Source organism: Anolis carolinensis, chromosome 1, assembly GCF_035594765.1.
Source record: "Anolis carolinensis isolate JA03-04 chromosome 1, rAnoCar3.1.pri, whole genome shotgun sequence".
Lineage (NCBI taxonomy): Eukaryota > Metazoa > Chordata > Lepidosauria > Squamata > Dactyloidae > Anolis > Anolis carolinensis.
In genome coordinates this window covers 238,933,213-238,952,327 of record NC_085841.1, presented here as the reverse complement: position 1 = coordinate 238,952,327, position 19,115 = coordinate 238,933,213, and the positions used below count along the sequence as shown (strand labels likewise).

Here is a 19,115-nt window from a genome sequence, read left to right as displayed (position 1 = left end):
GTGGAGCTGACAGAGGGAACTCGCCCGCTCTCCCCGGATTCGAACCTCAATCCTGCCAGCACAAGGCTTTAGCCCGTTGCATCACTGAGGGCTCCACATCAAAACTGCTGACCCAGCACTACTAATACCTCTGTCTGCCTATGAATTGATGCTCTTCCTAGGGCCTTGCAATCCAGACTGAAAGCAACCAAGAGCTGCAGAATGCCCACCTATACCCTATGTTTTCCTACCTGCAGGTAAACCCTTCACTCTGTCCCTTGCGGAAAGTCCCTGGGACTACAGACTTCGCCTTCCAATACATGCATGTCCCCATTCTATTTCCCAGATGCAATGCCACTTCATCCCACACACTTTCCTCTCTATTGTGCGAGTACCTTTAACATAGAGTCTCACAGAACTGAGGGTCTGACCAGCTGTGTTGCAGGCTGTGCACACGTAGAGCCCACAGTCGCGTGCCGTGCAGTAAAGGACCTTGAGTATGAAGTAGCCCTCCCGGTCCTCATAGAGCAGGTGTCTCCGCCCAGGGGACAACGCCTTCCCATCCTTCTGCCAGACGATCTCTGGCTTGGGTTTGCCAGTGACATAGCAGCGGAACTTGGCATGTTTCCCTTCATTCACCGTAAAGGCTTTTGTCGTAGGTAGACGGGGAAGGACCTCCCCATTCTGCCTGGCATCTGAAAACCCATTTTGTTCTGTGTGATGTCTTCGCCTCTTAACCTCTTGTGCCTCTGGATGCTTTTTGAAATGGCAGTTTGTGGGAGCATCCTGAAAGGATTCATCATGGGGATGGCATGTCATGGAATCCACTAGGAGCACGGCTGCAGCCATGGTCTCTCCAAAGTTGTTCTGTGCCCGGCACACATAAACCCCTGCATCTGGGAGACGGACGTTATAGATGTGCAGAGAGTGCCAGTCATCAGGCTCTGCGGCCACCTTGTAATGGCTGCTCTCAAAGATATCTGAAAGTTTGTGCCCGTCCTTTTCCCATGAAAGCCGCCCTGAAACCCTGCAGGAAAAAGTCACATTCTCTCCTCGGGCCACCTGGGCCGAGATTGGCCTATTGAGGAAGACTGGAGGCTGGGCATCAAGGTTAACCTTGGGTTGCTGCTCTCTGGCCTCCACTTTGAGAGTAACAGCTGCATAGGTTTCACCCACACTGTTTTTAGCTTTGCACATATATCGTCCACTGTCTGTTGGAGCAGCTTGAGACACCAGCAAGCTATATGCATCCTCATCAGCCATCACAAATATTCGGCCTGATAACTCCAGCTCAGAGCCATCCTTCTCCCAGACAATGCTGGGACGTGGTTCGCCAGTCACTTGCCATTTCAGTACAGCATTATCCCCACTCTGCACTGTGAATGTGCGGGGATAGGCAAGAAATCGGGGAGCTCCCCTAAAGGCATCCATTGCGGACTCAGTCAGGATACAGCTGAGGCCAGGGACCTACAGAAAATGAGATCAAGTTAGGATTATATCTGAAAGGCAAGACTGAAGGATGAATAAGGAGCTATTCATTGAAGAATAAACCCAAAATGCTTATTGCTGCAGGAAAATGATTGGGAAATTGCTTTACAATGATCCTATCTCACACAGCTGTTCATCTCCTTTGCAGTAACTTTAAAGTATTTCTGGGAAAGACTGGGTTGAAAGGTGACCACTTCATAATGTTATCCAGAACTTTGAACAGTTTCTTATCTGGATGGCAATTTCCAGAATCCCCCAGCCAAAATTTCCAATAATCAATCTGGTTGAGAGATTATAAGAGCTATATTCCAAAGCCTAATTGTTCCAGTCTGTACATATGATTTCTTCATCACATGCCAAATTGGATCATGAGCATTCAACACACATTGTTTAGCCATCCTCCCTTACTCTGGGAGAGCAGGATGTCTGTGACAAATCTGTCCACGTGATGATTCCTCCAGCTATCCCCACTTGGCACAAACTTGGTTCATTCATGCTTGTTCTTTTGTGCATTGTGCTACACTTTGGTGGCATGGGGAGGTTCAAGAATAGACAATCCAACTGTAGAACAGGGAACTTTCAGATACACCCCAGGACTCTTTCTTTTCATGTGTGTGTGTGTGTGTGTGTGTGTGTGTGTGTGTGTGTGTGTGTGACATACCAATGTGGAAAAGAACACGGCAGAAACAGAACTAGACTCCCTAATTTTTAGGGTAGCCATGGATGTTTAGGAACAAAGTTTAATGTTATTTTCCTAAACCACAAATAATAGAGTGGCTTAGGGAAATAATACTCTGAGCTAGGATGACAGTATTATAGCTTGATGGCTGAACAGTCACCAGAACACAAAGATGGTAACAAACAAACAGTGATGCTGATCATTACAATATCCAGCACATTTCAAGTGTTCAAAGCACTCCCAATACATCAGCTGCAAAGTAGGTCACTGTAGTCAGGCCTGTAGCCGGGTTTGAACCCCCCCCCCCAAAAAAAATTCAAGTTAAAAAAAAACCTGGTTTACTCATGAATTTTAACTGGTTAACCAAATCCCCATGCTAAGTCTATGAGACGCAAAAAATTAAGAGTCCCTCCAGGCATTATCTCAAGCAGATATTGACAGGTCTGAACCTGTGGGGCGGGTGGGTCAGGGGTTCAACCCCCCCCCCCCCATTTTCAAAACCCCTCCCAAAAATTTTTTCTGGCTATGGCCCTGACTGTAGTCATTACTATATAGTGGAGGGGCATGCAGAGAGAGCTGAAGCTGAGAGAAAAAATGATTTCCTAAGGGCCATTTAGGAGTGCAAAGCTATGGTCAGATCTGAATTGGGTACCAGCTTGTATTTCCTGCCTGAATGCTATACCAGCTCTCAGAGGACCCCAGTTTTGTATGGATCCCTCCACATGCCTGTCCTATCGTGCATTCTTGCCCTATCACATTCTGCTTAATGCTCCGCAGATAAGAGGCTGTCACTACCATGCAGACCCCAAAGCAGACTAGGAGGGAAGAACGTTTTTAATAGGCCACACACAGACAGCCGGGTTTTTTTGTTTTCCAAGCTCCCATTTTCTGCAGGAAAATGTTTGCACATAAAGGACAGAATGGATGGTGGTGGCCAAGAGACCCATGTAATGCCTTGATTCAGTGGCACAAACCCCCAAAACACAGGGGTTGCTCCCAGAAAACCAAAGCTCTGATGTGGAAGAATACATTGAGACCAGTGTTCCAGGACCCCACGAGGACATCAAAATCCACAGATGCTCATATCCTATTGTATACAATGGTGTGGTAAAGTGATGTCCCTTATATAAAATGGCAAATCAAGGTTTGCTTTTGGGGATTTGTTTTAATGGATGGTTGAATCTGTGGGTACAGAATATGGAAGACTGACTGTGGGTGCATCCACGCTGTAGAATTATTGCACTTTAACACCACCTTAAATACCAGTTGTAGCTTTACAAGCTCTTTAACCTTCTCTGGCAATGACTGCTGGTGTCTCACCAAACAGCAAATCCCATTGGGAAGTAGCATGGATACTACAGAATATACATACCCTGTATTGTCACTTTTCTCAATCTGCTGAGTTTCAACCCAGTCATTCCTTAGTTCTGCTCTCCTCTTTGGCATCCAAAACCAATGCCCAACTATTCCCTGTGATTTATCACTTGGTGACTAGCTGGGTCGTTAATGCTAGAGCCATTGCCACTAGCAGGGGGGAAAACTTCCCAAAGTATCACATTTGTCTCTCTCCCTCTCCTCCTTTTATTTCCCCAGCAAGACTTACCCTGTGAGAGGCGTGGGAAGCAGGTGGTGAGGGGATCAGGCTGCCTGCCTTCCTCTCAGCGTTCAGTAACCACCTTCTGCATCAACCTCTGAACTTCTTGGTCAGTCAGTTCCTGCTTCTACTCTTCCTCTTCTCATCGGGCAATTTCCATTTGTCCATCCATCCATCCATCTGTGCAGACGCCAGTTGCTCTTCTCCGTCGTTCGAGCCCTTCCTGTACCATGCTTCAGACCGGGCATCCCTTCTTCCTGACAGATCCCCACACAGACATGCTTCCTGCCCCTCACATGCTATGGGTCCCTGGCCTGCCTTTGCCCTGCTCGCCTGGCGTCTGAGAGTAAGAGACTAAGAGTTACAAATGCCTGCAGCTGCTGTCCCCAAAAATACCCTCTGATGACATGGCTGGGCTGATAAGCGGGGAGGCTGGGGCTTGGCTAAGTATAGAGCCCAGCAGGGAGGAGCACAAAGGCATCCCTCACCCCTGGAGCCCAGGCAGGCACAGCCCAACTCAAGGAAGGAAGGAAAGAAAGAAGGGGTCAACGTAGCTTTAGAACTACTAGGAACATCCCTCCAGGAAACCTCCGGGCTGTCTCAAATTCTGGACTATGTCACACTAACACTTTTCAGCATTATTCAGAAGCCCAAATAATGGTTGCTAGTGGTGGGGCTCAACAACTACCCTGGTGACTCCACACCTGTACAATGATTTAAACCTGTGGTTCCCAACCTGTGGTCTATGGACCATCAGTGGTCCCCAAGAACTAAAGTATGGTCCGCGGCCTCACCATTGCTACACCATTGCAATAAGAAGGACAGGTCTCATGAAACCCTCTTATAGTGCCGAGGCAACGGGGATGTTAGGAGGGGAAAGGCGCAACAACAAGCCTCCTGACTGCTGCTTCTCCTCCTCCTACCTTCCCGAACTGAGCTGTTCCATGTCACACCTGGAAGTGGGGGCGCCTTGGCGTCTTCATTTTTAGGCTTGTTCCTGGGGTTATTATGGTGCTGATATTAAAAAATGCATTTTATAGACCACATCAGCTCTAGATTATTAAATATGGTTTTCTGTGGCGAGCAGATGGCAACTACTGGATGACATATGTTCTATATGAGAAACTTGAGCTGATGTGGTCTATCCAATGCAATTTTCTGAATCAGCACCCCAAATAACCAACCCGAATCTAAAGTTGACCAAAAACTGATTCGTAACCCTTTTGGTAATAATGTCGGAGAGTGGCCCCTAATCAGAATAGTCCCAGGTCAAAAAAAAAAAAGGTTGGGAACCACTGATTTAAACCAACAGTTCCCATAGGGTGCATCTATACAGTAGAATTAAAACACCCCTTAGCAACCTTGACTCAATGCTAGCGAATCATGGGAGTTATAGTTTTGCAAGGTCTTTAGTCTTCCATACTAAAGAGTGCTGGTGTCTCCTAAATCCCAAGAGATCGGTTGGTTTAAATCACCAGCTGGCTTCCTAGTGCAGTTCTTGGGCCCCACCACTTGCACCCACTATTCAGATCTGTGTATAATCTTGAAAAAATATTTAATGGCAACAATGGGCCTACATTGGCTGACTATTTGCCCTGGATTCTCCACACCAGGAAGCAGGATTTGTGAGACTCCATTTTTACCTTTAGAAGGGCTGCTGGCAAGTAGCCCCTCCAAAGATAAAAATGGAGGCTCACAAAGCCCATCAACCTAGTAGAGGGTCCCAGCAACCTAGCAGAGGGGCCCAAAGAAGGGAGCTTTATTGGAGCAGGGCTTTCAGATCATAGGAAACCACCCTATTGCTACATACAGTAGACTCTCATTTAATCGGTACTCATGCCAAATAAATTTAATTTCTGGTTGCTTGAGAGTTACTATGAAAAATAGACCTAGGTAATATTATACCCCATATTATACTATAACATACACTCTGTGTTGGCTTGATATTGAAATACATTAATTACGGTAAAAGCAAATAAAGACAAATGTAACACAGTTTTACTCTATTATAAAACAGCTTTATGACTGCACTGTTATTTCTTCTATTTTTTTGTTGGTTGCTTGAAAATTATGGTTGCTTGAGCTTGTATTAACTGAGAGTCTACTGTACTTAGCAAACAGAAACAAGGCAGCAGTCCTAATGTTAAAAACAGAAAACATGACATTTTAAAGGAGATGACCCTGTCAGCCAACAGGAGGAGGGAAAGGTTACAAGAAAACTTCATGTTCTCTCACTGCCGCCACTTCAGCAAGTTCAGAACATTTACAAGTTATTTTCTCTCTGAGACAGGGTGGCTTATAAGCTCCATTTGTTTTCCATGTTGCAAAAATTATCAACAAAAATATATTGGTGCCATTAAAAGATTTTTCCAGAACTATTTGCAACTTTCTCCATTCCTCTGACATACCTCCTGGGATTGTTTTCAGTTCTTTCCTGTGACAAATTCACTGCCGTCAAGCCTTCTGTTAACATAAGCTGAGAGGCAATGAATGGAATCTGAAACTGCATCTCAGAGGAAAGTAAGAATGATCTTACCACAAGGAGTAAAAAGCAGCCCCTCTTGTATTCCTCACAAATGTATTATTTTAGGCTACAGATGAGAGATTGTTTGTTTGAAAGAATGGGAAATTATTCCCAAATATCAAATCATAGAATTATAGAATAATAGAGTTGGAAGAGACCACTTGAGTCATCCAGTCCAACCCCTTGCTTTGCAGGAAAAGCACCTCTTTCCTCTAACATTCATTTTTGTTGGGGGGTTTTTTTTCAATCAAGAACTTATGAGACAATCTGAACTTGCAAGAAATTGCCACAAACGATGATGCTCTTTTCCTTGCGGAAGTTTTTAAGCAGAGATTAATGGCACATAGCCAGGATGGTAGATCTCCTCCTATTCTACCGTATGGTCTTATTATTCTTGATATTCACCTCATATCATTGTATCCTTGATACTGCTGAAAAGATAAACTCCAACTGACATTGTAGATGTTTTGGTGAACATCAGCAGCAAGAACATGTCTTGAATTTCTAGACAGTTGAAAGGTTGTATGATACAAATCTATAATGACTCTTAGGTAGTTTACATATAATTGTTGTTGATCGTAGAAACAGAGTTGGAAGAGGACCATTCAGTCCAGCCTTCTACCATGCAAGAATACACAATGAAAGTACTCCAAGCAAATGGTGATCCAGCCTCTGTTTAAAATCCTCCAGAGAAGGAGACTCCACCACATACCCAGGAAAGACTGCTAGACAGCTCTTAACATCAGGAAGTTCTTAATGTTTAGGTGGAATTCTTTTCCTGAAAGTTGAATCCATTGTTCTGTGCCTGGTAGTCTCTGGAGCAGCAGAAAACATGATGGATCCAAGGTTTTGTTTTTGTTTTGTTTTGTTTTTGTGTCAAGAGTGACTTGAGAAACTGCAAGTCACTACTGGTATGAGAGAATTGCCAATCTGCAAGGACGTTGCCCAGGGGGTGCCTAGATGTTTTGATGTTTTACCATCCATGTGGGAGGCTTCTCTCGTGTCTCTGCATAGGGAGCTGGAGCTGACAGAGGGAGTTCACCTGCTCTCCCCGGATTCGAACCACCAACCTGTTGGCCTGCAGTCCTGCCAGCACAAGAGTTTAACCCATTGCACCACTGGGAGATCGATGTTAGGGCAATTAGCTATACTCCCATGCATGGTAGAAATTGTTTCCTTACAATCCTTAGCATCCTTCTCCCTTATAGAAGTAGATGTGCACTCCATTTGGAAAAAATGGTAGGAGACTAGGTAAATTCTAACTCATTCCTGAATATATCCAGCCCACACCTGTTTGTGTACCTTTTGGAACCATACAGTTGGTCTTGCTTGGATCAGTTTTAGAGTACACTGAAATCTAACCTCATCTGACAGGTGCCAAGCAGCACTATGTTCTGAATTCTTAGATACATGCCTGAAAAATTACCCTTTTTTTGGCATCTTCCCCTTCAATTCTTGGGCAGCTTTCCCAAGTCTGTGGTTGAAAGGCAAGCAGCACTACAATTTGCCAAGCATTCAGTAAACTGTGACCCCTTTGTTTGTGTTTGGATCCTAGTCACCACTTCACCAATTACAACAGTAGAGAAAATGTGAAATGTGCACATAGTTGGGTAACAATCACAGCCAGATGTTACAGGCAGTACTTGGAAGCCTTACATTTTGGACTATAATGCTCAGCATACCTCAGCATAACCTGGGGAATTCTGAGAGGCCCCTTCTAGACTGCCATATAATCCAGATTTTCTGCTTTGAACTTGATTCTATGAGTCTACACTGCCATATCATCCAGATCAAAGGAGATAATCTGGATTTTATATGCTAGTGTAGAAGGGCCCAGAGTTACAGTCAAAAGAGTAACTTGGGATGTATATTTCCTGGCTTAGCAAAATACAGTTGCTGTGGCTATTTAGCATATACCCTGTTTGTTAAAGGTCTGCGCTAAGAAGTCATTTCAAAGTTCATCTTGGCTGTTTGAACTCAATAGGTGGCCATAAGAACACTTAAATTACCTAAAGTTATATTATTTGCAGCAAGATGGTGCTAATCTCAGCGTAATTGTTGTCACAGTTGCTGAAATAGTTTTGTGAAGCACTCTGACTTCTCAAAGTATGCTGTCTAAAAAACTAAATACAAATACAACACATCAACTCATGATATACACCGAACTAAACCAGCTATTGTATTTTTCCCTAGAGATAGAACAGATTCATGTGCAGAAAATGTTTACTATACAAAGCAGCTCTGTAGACATGTATACATCAGAACACTATTAATCACCGGCATCCCCTCTAAGAATTCAAGAAGAGTTTTCTCCACTTATTTCTACAGAAGAGGTTAATCCTACAACAATTACTAACGCTGAAGAGACTGGGATAAGAGATTTGCCTAAGCAGGTGTAACTTCAATAGTCTCACTTATCCAACATAAATGGGCTGGCAGAACGTTGGATAAGCGAATATGTTGGATAATAAGGAGGGATTAAGAAAAGCCTATTAAATATCAAATTACATTATGATTTTACAAAATAAGCACCAAAACATCATGTTTTACAACAAATTTGACAGAAAAAGCAGTTCAATACACAGCAGTATTATGTAGTAATTACTGTATTTACAAATTTAACACCAAAACATCACAATGTATTGAAAAGATTGACTACAAAAACATAGACTACTAAAAGGCAGACTGCATTGGATAATCCAGAATGTTGGATAAGCAAATGTTGGATAAGTGAGACTCTACTATATGTCTAAATATGTTTGAATGACCTTGAACACATAGGTTTAGGGTGGTAGTAATCCACACTTTCTTGAGATCTAAAAAGCTCTGATCTGATTGAACATTGGAAGGAATAGCTTTGAGGTATAGATCAGATTTTGTTTAGCACGTTTTAATACTTCTATTACATTTAACTAACCAAAATGCGCTCACTGACCATTCCTTTGCACAGTGACAATTATATAGTAAGCAAGAAATTTGGGCAGAAGATTCTTCCATTTTCCTTATGATCTGGATCCAGACTGACAGTCATTGCTTGGGGTTGGTGAGCTTGATGAGGCTTCAGTTCTAAGCATCCTGATTACCCTGATCTCCAGGCAGATATGGTGGGTGGAAAGGGGAAAGGAAAACTTTGCCCCCTTTGCCAGCACTGCCTAGCACTGCCACCCAGCCACTGCTTGCCTCCCTCTCTCCCCTTGAGCACCCTGCCCTAGGCCCTGTCCCTTGGGCAGCACTATCCTTGCATTCCAGACGTCTCCTGTTTTTGCTGCCCAGAAGATAATATTCATGGCTGGCAGACATTTGCGTCAGTGTCAGATACAGTCTCAATGCCATCGTGCCCCCAGCCTAGCTCAGCAAGGAAGGCAGGAGGAGGTGGCTTGGTTGGACTGAAAAGGGAAAAGTGAAAAGCCAGGGCAACCTGCACAAAAAAGAGACAGGGCTTCAACATTCATGCAGAAACCACCAGCTCTTGAGCACAAAGACTCAGCCTTCTTTCTTACCCACATTCAAAAAACAAAAAAGGAAACCCAGTCCTGTAGGTCTTTTGCCCCTCTTGCACATTATTTCTTTGCACATGCTGGATCTGAGCTCTTGGCACACCTTGCCCCACATCAACTCCATGTTGATCTTGCTGTTTGTCCTGCTGGCTCCTGCCAGGGTTGCTAGCTGTAGCAAAGGGGAAGTTGACAGGCATCTCATCCTGGCCAAAGTCAAGGCACATTTCCTGGAGTACCTTGGTCCTGTCCCACAAACTGAAAAGCTCCAGGCAGGACGGCGAAGGGCGCTCCACAGACGGCATGCCTCAGGCACATCAGTCACCCTGAAGTGGGAGGAAGAGGACATATCCCAAGTGATCACCTTCCCATCCAGAGGTAAGCAAACCAATCACAGGCAGACTGCTAGAAAATGAGGCACCTTAAGAATTGGATGGCCCTTGGGGTCTTTTCCAATTCTATGATACTAGATTGTGTCAGATGTTTTTTATCACCTAGGCCTAGAACAGAGATGGGAAAATTATTTATAACTTCACCTCCCAGAACCTCCATTGTAGCCATGCTGGCTGGAGGCTCTGAGAGATGCAGTTTCCAAAAAAAAAAGGATTCCAAGATGTGATCAGTTATTGCTAAAGCAATGGACTTCATAACTGGCCAATTATTGCTGCTATAGCATTGCAGATTAACAACCACAACCTCTGCAGTTCCACAGATTCACGACGCTGCTGGTTCTTCTCAATCTTAGGTATTTGGCTGTCTTTCACATTTCACCTGTGATGTCCCTCACAGTTCAATATTTTTTGAACATGATTCTCTTTTTTTCAGATGTGTAATTATTTCTATCTCTGCTTATTCTGAAGTGCCAATGAATTTAATTAGATTAGCATTGTCATCTAATATAATCAGAAGTGTGGCATATTGAGTTCAGTGGATCCAACTGCCAGCTAATTGCATTTCTGTATGCTGTACATTTGTTCCACTTAACTATGATGTACTAATATGTACAAATACATATGAATAGCACTGCACTGTGTCAAGACAATATATAGTCCAAAAGGTGTATATTTATTTTAAAACTAAGCTCCAGTTTTCAGAGTGAAGTGTGTGTGTGTGTGTGCTTGTATTGGCCTATGGCAAACCCATTAATTCCGTTGGATTTTCTTTAGCAAGAAATTCTTAAGAAGGTGGCTTTGCTATTTTTTTCTTTTTAAATATAATCTGTAGGACCTCGTTGTCATTGATGTTTCCTATCCAAGTACTTACCAGGGCTGACCCTTCTTAGCTTCCAAGATCAGAAGGGATCTGGTATCTTTAGGGTATTTAAGTGTGAATTCCTTCCTGGCGATTTTGCCTAAGAGTGCTGACTTAGCAAGGATTTTGAAGCTCAATTTGGTCTTTTCCTATTCAGCATTAAGAACATCAGCATTTCTATCCATGTAGGAAATGGCATCAGGAATAATGAAGGGAGAAAACAGAAAATAAAAGTAAATCCCATATAATAGGGAAATTACTAATGACAGATATGGGACTTTTAAACTAGTTATTTCTCTCTGTTTTTAATGACTGGACTATCTCTTCCACCACAATGCAGTACTAGCATACAGACATCAACATGTTAAGACAGCCAAAAATAAGTTAGGCAGTATCTTTTATTGGATACAACTTCCGCTGGCATGAGAACATCCAGGCTCTCATATGATACAGCTCTCAAGCATCTGCTTTCCCTAAAACTGATCAAAAGTAATTTATCTATTAAAAGAAGGTACAAATAAAGATTTTCCCGACATTAATTTCAGTTGTGTCCAACTCTGGGAGTTGTTGCTCGTCTCCATTTCTAAGCCGAAGAGCCGGTATTGTCCCTAGACGCCTCCAAGGTCATGTGGCCAGCATGACTGCATGGAGCACTGTTACCTTCCCTCCGGAGCGGTACTTATTGATTTACCCACATTTGCATGTTTTGGAACTGCTAGGTTGACAGAAGCTGGGGCTAACAGCTGGAGCTCACCCCACTCCTTGGATTCAAACCACTGACCTTTCAGTCAGCAAGTTCAGCAGCTCAGCGACTTAACCCGCTGTGCCACTGGAGGCTCAATAAAAGAAGACATATGACCAAATTTTGTATCACCCAAATATATTTGTCTAAATTATGTATTTTTGAAGAATGTGGCTAGGACCACAGAAACAAGATTCCAGGTGTATCTATAGTAATTGGTGGCAGCCAATTGATTTCCAAAAAGCAGTTAACAAGAGGGAGCTATTTTCCTGCTATTCAGTAAGACGATGGGAAAGGAAAATCCAGTTTGGCCACTAACTCACCTAGCAAATTGTGTATTGTTTGCATATTTTATAGCCTTATTTTATTTAACATTTTATTATGGATGATAACTCTGGCTTGATTTGGTTTTTACCTGCCACCAACAACAATGGTGCCATTGATGGGGATCATACATCCATTCCCAAGTTACAACATAAGGATAGTGAGAGGGGGTTCTGGGCAAATAAATGCTTGCCACTACTCGAGGCATTAAGTTTCCACAAAAATAGAAATAGGAAAAGTATGGCCTTCCAGATGTTGTTGGGACTACAACTCTTATCAACCTTAGCTGGCCAATAGAGAAATATTGGATTTGCAGTCCAACATCTGAAAGGCTGCACTTTGCCAGATCCTGAATAAAAATTCAGAAGTGATTATGTTGATGGCAAGAGATTTCAGCCCTTCAGCATTTTGGAAATCAGCTTCACTGCCTGATAAAGGGTTAACATATGAGGATACATATTGGAGATTCAGGGGTACAGAATGTTCATGGACATAGACATAGTGCTTTTTTAAGAGTACAAAATGATAAATAGAAACACAGAAGAAACAAAACAGACACTGAGAGCTATTATCAGCTGTGGCTTTTTTAAAAGTCCCGAGGATTTAAAAACCCACACATTTGCCCTTTCTGCTTCAAACCATTGCTTGCATCAGTTTTCCTGCCCTTCTGTTCTTGGAGAAAAACTCATGTCATCAATTTTGAAGCTTTGGCCTCCTAAATGTTTTGGACTTCACCTCTCAGAATCCTGAGGCTTCAACTGAAGACCAAATACCTAAAGGGCTAGGTTGACAATTAGATCATATGCTGAGCAAAGCCATTAGTAATCCTTTTTTTGTTTTGTTTTTGTTTTGCAGATGTGACCTGTGGGCCATCTCAACCTGATGGGCTTCCAGAAGAGGCAGGTCTTTTTACCTACGTCTTCCAGCCCTCCACACACACCCTGAGTCGTATGGTGACGTCAGGACAGCTGTGGTTCTACACAGGACCAGTGACAGTGCAAAGCAGCAGCCCTTCAGAAGCATCCTCCAACACCTCCATGCCCGAAGCAGAGATCCTAAAACTGTCAGAGCAAGGCTGGGAGCCTGTGGCAACTACGGCAGTGCCAGCTGCAGAGGGCTGGACAGTGTTTCATTTTGGGACTTCCTTCTTGCCCTATATTACCCAGAAGATATTTGTGTTGATGGTTCGTTGCCCTGGCTGTCCGTGTGGATCCGATGCTGAAAAGATACCTTTCCTTGTGACATCTACCAACCCTAAGGGCCATGATCGGGCCCGGCGTGCTTTCAGACCCGGGTCACCAGCTCTTCTCCGCTCGCTCCAACGACCTTCAGGTGATGCTGAAGTCCATGCCAACTGTCACCGGGCTTCCCTCAATATCTCCTTTGAAGAACTGGGTTGGGACAAATGGATTGTGCATCCTTCCAGCTTCATATTTCACTACTGCCACGGGACCTGCCCTGAGAACCACGTTCTTGCACACAAGTCCGGCTTCAAACTCTGCTGCGCAGCATTGCCAGGCACTATGCACTCCCTGAGGGTACGCACCACTTCAGATGGTGGATATTCCTTCAAGTATGAGACAGTGCCAAACATCCTCACCCAGGATTGTGCCTGCATGTAGCAAAATCCCAGCTCCAAAGGAACAATGCATTCCTGAAGGTAAACTAGACTCTTTGCCCAGTTCAATTCACTGTAGCACCTCAGCAAGTATTCTCTCTGGTTGGTAGGCCCATGACCAGTCCCATCTGTCAAAGATATGCACATTGAACCTGATTTTTACTAGAAAATTGTTCCTTTCTAAGTATTGCCTAGTCTGTAACTTGTCTAGTATAAAGAGTGCTTCATCCAAAATAGATATAGCCATTTGCTAAGTTTGTGGTTTTCCCAGCCAGACTTGTCACTTGTAGTAGCCTTTCAGGTTAAAATTGATCACGGATATGCAAGAATATGGAACAGAAGCTGCTTAATTATTTCACTTAGTTTTTATGCAATTTCCCCCAAATTGCTATTACACAGAGAGCAGTCTGCTGTCCAAATGTGCTGGACTCCATCTCCAGGGCAGTGTTTGTGCTGGTATCTAACATATCTTGGGAAGCTGGTTGAAGAGGGTGATACTATACAATCTCATCTATTTTTAGTCTGAGAAAACCAATTTTGAATGGAAAAACAACTAGGCAATAAAAGACCTCCTAACTTGGTTTTTGTCAAAATGCTATAGACCCCTATAAAGTCCCATAAACAAAGCCAGGTATCTTTATCATGATCTAGACAAAGATTTGTTGTATCCTTCAAGATCAATTTCCTTGGCTTTCTGCACACAACGAGATATACACAGCGGTCTTTGCACTGGACTCATTGAGAATCCCACAGCAAAGAACCTTTCCATTGAATATTCTGATGTAACAGGAAACATTTGGGGCAGAAAGAGCTGTATAATAGGATTAGTGGGTTTTCTATCCAGCAGTTGAGCCTCATGGTTCCTTGGGAATAGCATGTTGAACCTATCAAGAATACATGGAAGCAGTGATCAAGAAGTCACAAAGAGCAAGCATAGCCCAATTCAATCTAGCAATGGTAATCAACAAAGATCATTATCAGATAGACATTTGGGCAGTGGAAGACTATTTTAGCTCAGTAGCAAAACTGTTGAAATTGCAGGGGAAAGGTGAGGGCAGAGACCCAACTCATCTTGCTGACTAAAGTGTTCAAGATGGGATAAAGGCAACCAGATATATCAGCTATCTTCCAGTACTGCTGTCTGCAACCACTGAATGCCAGTAATCAGAACATGGTGTGATAGCCAGGATGTAGGAGTGCTCTTGCTTTGTTAAACTTGTACTGTAATCAACAGATTTAAACTGTAGGTTATTCAGAAAGTGTTTTGAAAACACTGTATGTTAAATAAAGATTGTTGGTTTTTTAAAAAAATAAAATGATCTGTTTGGAAACTCAAATGATGCCCTTGCTGGGACAGCCTGTACTCATTCCACTCATCTAAACACAGTACCTTGGTCTAACAAATAATATGGATTCTTAGCTTCTTGCCCACAATAATTTAGAAAACTATTTTCACGGCCGATGAAATTTAAGCTTAACTTTAGAGGAATCTATGATATTTCTGGAAAGATAATACAGGCAAAATAAGTACTAAGACATGGGCTATCATTCTATTCCAAAGTAACTTATTGCCTTGGCTTTGAATTGTTTCCTGGTTGTAATACAAGGCGTTGGTCAGCAGAGGGCACCAAACTACCTAATGTAAACCTAGAAATACAGGACAAGATTAGATTTAGGGTCCCTTCCACACAGCCATATAACCCAGAAAATCAAGATAGAAAATCCCACAATATCTGCTTTGAACTAGGTTATCTGAGTCCACACTGCCATATATTCCAGTTCAAAGCAGATAGTGTGGGATTGTATTCAGCTGTGTGGAAGGGGCCTTACTAACTCCAGATTTGTACATTATTTTTAAACCATCACTTCTTACTTAAAAAAAAACATGCTAAAACAGATCTGTCTTCCAAATGTTAGACTACAACTTCTCTTCATCCTAAACTAGCCACCATAGTCAATGGTGATGGATGGTATGAGTTTCAGTTTAAAAAAATCTAAAGGCCACATTGTCCAGTGCTGCAGTAATGGCAGAAGAGAAGCAAGGCTGATATCTGAACAATTCAGGGCAAACAAGATTGGATAAGGGAGAAGAAAGTACTATTTCCCTCCTTTGGGTTTGTACAGGAACATATGAGCAGAATTAATTGCTCCCTATTCGTGTGTTGGTATTTGAAACCACTTTCAATAGCCTAATTTAGCACTACTGCTACTCCATGTGATAAATAAAGCTGAGGAAAAACCCTGTTGCCTGCATGCAGACCACCTCTGCTTTATAAATGCACTTATACCTCAATCTCAGAAAAGCTTCCCCAGAGTAGCCTTTCAATAAAATGAGTACATTTTTCAGAAGGCTGTATTTTGTTCCTTCTTACTGTGGGCATGAGGGTGGGATAGTCAAATAATTGGGTTGTTGTAGGTCTTTCGGGCTGTGTGGCCATGTTCCAGAAGTATTCTCTCCTGACGTTTCGCCCACATCTATGGCAGGCATCCTCAGAGGTTGTGAGGTATGGATAAACTAAGTGAGGAAAGGAAAGAATATATATCTGTGTAGAGTCCAGGGTGTGGCAAGTCCTTTGTCACTGGGAGCCAGCATTAATGTTTCAGTTAATCACCCTAATTAGCATTGGAAATGTTTTGTCTCTTGCCTGGGGGCATCCTTTGTTCAGTCAAGCCCTCAGAGTTTTGGTTCCCATCTACTGTTTTAGAGTTTTGTAATACTGGTAGCCAGATTTTGTTCATTTTCATGGTTTCTTCCTTTCTGTTGAAGTTGTCCACATGCTTGTGGATTTCAATGGCTTCTCTGTGTAGTCTGACATGATAGTTGTTTATGTTCAAATAATTGTTTGTGGGAAAGAAACATGGGACACTTCACCTAGCTGAACCTCCAAGAACACATAACCAGAGGGTTTAATGTTTGAAAATGCACACAAGCCTCCCATAAAAATCTCTGGTTCAATTCCTGATGTCTCCAGTTCAAAAGCTCAAACGGCGATGAAGCTCACGTCAGTTATTTTGAAAAACACTTACAGAATCCCTGTCTAACACGACTACCAGTTATGCTGGATGGGGATTCTGGGGACTGTAGTCCCCAAAAATAACTTTTCCATGCCCCACATCAAACATTTCAGATTGGTGGTGAGCAAAACATGTTTGCAGTGCCCTCATACTGTTTAGCCGGTATTGCACCACCTGACATCTGCTGCAAAGTAGCAGCCAATAATGAAAGGATCAAGGCAGTGGCATCTCCAGCCCATCCCGTTCGAATATCAGCCTGTACGCCGCCTTGAATCAAGAAATAGATTTCTAAGATCTACAGAGATACTCGCAGGAACAACTCAGCAAGCAAGAGTCCAAAAGTGGCAGGCTAAAACCCAGAACCTCAGTGGCCGACGTCAGATGAAAGACTGGTGACTTGGAAGGTACCGAACAGACTGCTCTCTGGCACCACAAGATGCAGAGTCAACCATAAGAAGTGGGGCCACAAAGGGGAGTCCATGACATGCGAGTGTGGAGAAGAGCAAACCACAGACCACCAATACAATGCAGCCTGAGCTCTGCCACATGCACAATGGAGGACCTTCTTGCAGCAACACCAGAGGCACTCCAAGTGGCCAGCTACTGGGCAAAGGACATTTAGTATATTGCTAAGATTTTAACTTTGTGTTTTTAAATACATTACAACTGTACCCTCAATTCGCTTCTGACACAATAAATAAATGAGGAAATATTAGGTCACTCTTTTCTCAAACAACCTGTATTGTGGGCAATATTTTATGTAAAGGGATGCTTCTTCCACATGAAGCCCAAGATAGTGCAGCCCAGCAGCAAAATGCATCATGTAGCTCAGGCTGGGAGAAGGGCTGGAAAACCCTCATCCTGTGATCCTAAGAGGAGCTGCTCCCTGTGAAGGACTCTGAAAGATCTTAGCCAGAGCCATAGGGCTCTTGGCCTCTTGCTCAAAATGACTGATGGAGGGAAAGGAATTCAGCAACTTTTCTTTAGCTTCCAGGCCAAACTGTACGAAAACCCACATCGGTGTGGCCATCGCCAACTCATAACGCATCCCTTCTAATCCACACCCAGTTCCTGCTTCCTCCCCAAGTTCACTGTGACTTCCACAAGGGAACCTTCATGTATCCTGGTAACAAGACTAGTGCCCCTGTGAGGTCATTTCCTGTGATGTATGGAACCAGCCACACACAGGCTATCACCTAGGCAACCAGGCAAATGGTTCCAGCCTGCTGCCTTTGCTCCCCACTCACCAAGGGATTAGACTATGGAAGCCTCTTAACTACTACAGGGTGTTTCAGAAACGACGGACCCAATTTCAAAGCAGTAGATTTCATGGTGGCAATGTTATAATTACACAAAAAGTTACACACGGATTAATGAGTTACCAAGTTTGACTAACCCAGTGGTTCTCACCCATGTTTTTGGCCTTCTACTCCCAGAAATCCTAACAGCTGGTAAACTGGCTGCGATTTCTGGGAGCTGTAGGCCAAAAGCATATGGGGATCCCAGGTTGAGAACCACTGGTAACCATTTTGAGCTAGAAACAATTCTTAAACAATAACTTTTCAAAGGGAGAATATCTCATTAGACATGATGCTATGGGGTCACCATCTTCTGGATGACCAGGGTTATAGGAGCTGTTCGTGCGCTGGGAGAGACACAGCAATAACTGCATGAAGCGGTATGCCCTTTCAAGCAGTGTTTCATTCATGGCTGCAGAGAGTGATTTCAATTCTAGAAACACACTAGATTACATACATGGCATTCATTGACCTTGTAAAGGCATTTGACCGTGAATTGCAGTGCTCTCTGAACCATCCTCCAAAAAAATCGGATGCCCTGACAAATTTGTGAACATCCTGTGGCTCCTTCATGATGGCTACAGTCTTGTACAGCAGTGGCTCCCAAAATGAACCATTTAAGATTGAATCAGGTGTCAAACAGGGATGTGTTATTGCTCCAATCATATTCTCCATCTTCATTGCTACGATACCACACCTTGTTGATGGGAAACTTCCTATCAGCATGGAAATCACAGGGTTCCATCACAGCATGGCAATAGGACAGATGGCAAGCTATTTAACCTCAGCAGACTGAAAGCCAAAACCAAGGTCACAACAACATCTGTTATAGAACTCCAATATGCTGATAATAATGTAGTTTGTGCTCATTCAGAAGAAAACCTACAAACCACTCTAAACACCTTTGCAGAAGCATACAAAATGCTTGGCCTCTCACTGAACATCAAGAAAACCAAAGTGCTCTTTCAGCAGGCACCAGACAATCCCTCTGCAATGCTGGAAATACAACTTAATGGTGTACCGTTAGAAAATGTTGACCATTTCCGCTACCTTGGCAGCCACCTTTCAACAAAAGTTAATATTGTCACTGAAATACAACACTGCCTGAG

General features: G+C 43.2%; 2 protein-coding genes across 4 annotated transcripts in view; one reads left to right on the top strand and one right to left on the bottom strand.

Moving 5' to 3' along the window:
- Positions 1-4,133, bottom strand: part of obsl1 (obscurin like cytoskeletal adaptor 1) — a 75,195-nt gene extending 71,062 nt beyond the window's left edge. For all 3 annotated transcript variants that reach the window (XM_008111858.3, XM_062967236.1, XM_062967235.1), the window contains exons 1-2: positions 3,750-4,133; positions 375-1,446 (exon numbers count right to left, since the gene is read on the bottom strand). In XM_008111858.3, the coding sequence (XP_008110065.2) occupies positions 375-1,410 (1,036 nt within the window). In that variant the 5' untranslated portion in view covers positions 1,411-1,446; positions 3,750-4,133. The remainder of the gene's footprint in view (positions 1-374; positions 1,447-3,749) is intronic.
- Positions 4,134-9,444: 5,311 nt separating this feature from the next.
- On the top strand, positions 9,445-15,030 carry inha (inhibin subunit alpha). Its single transcript, XM_003215061.4, has 2 exons — positions 9,445-10,136; positions 12,931-15,030. The coding sequence occupies exons 1-2, from the start codon at positions 9,839-9,841 to the stop codon at positions 13,695-13,697; spliced, it is 1,065 nt and encodes a 354-aa protein (XP_003215109.1). The 5' UTR covers positions 9,445-9,838; the 3' UTR covers positions 13,698-15,030.
- Positions 15,031-19,115: the final 4,085 nt, after the last annotated feature.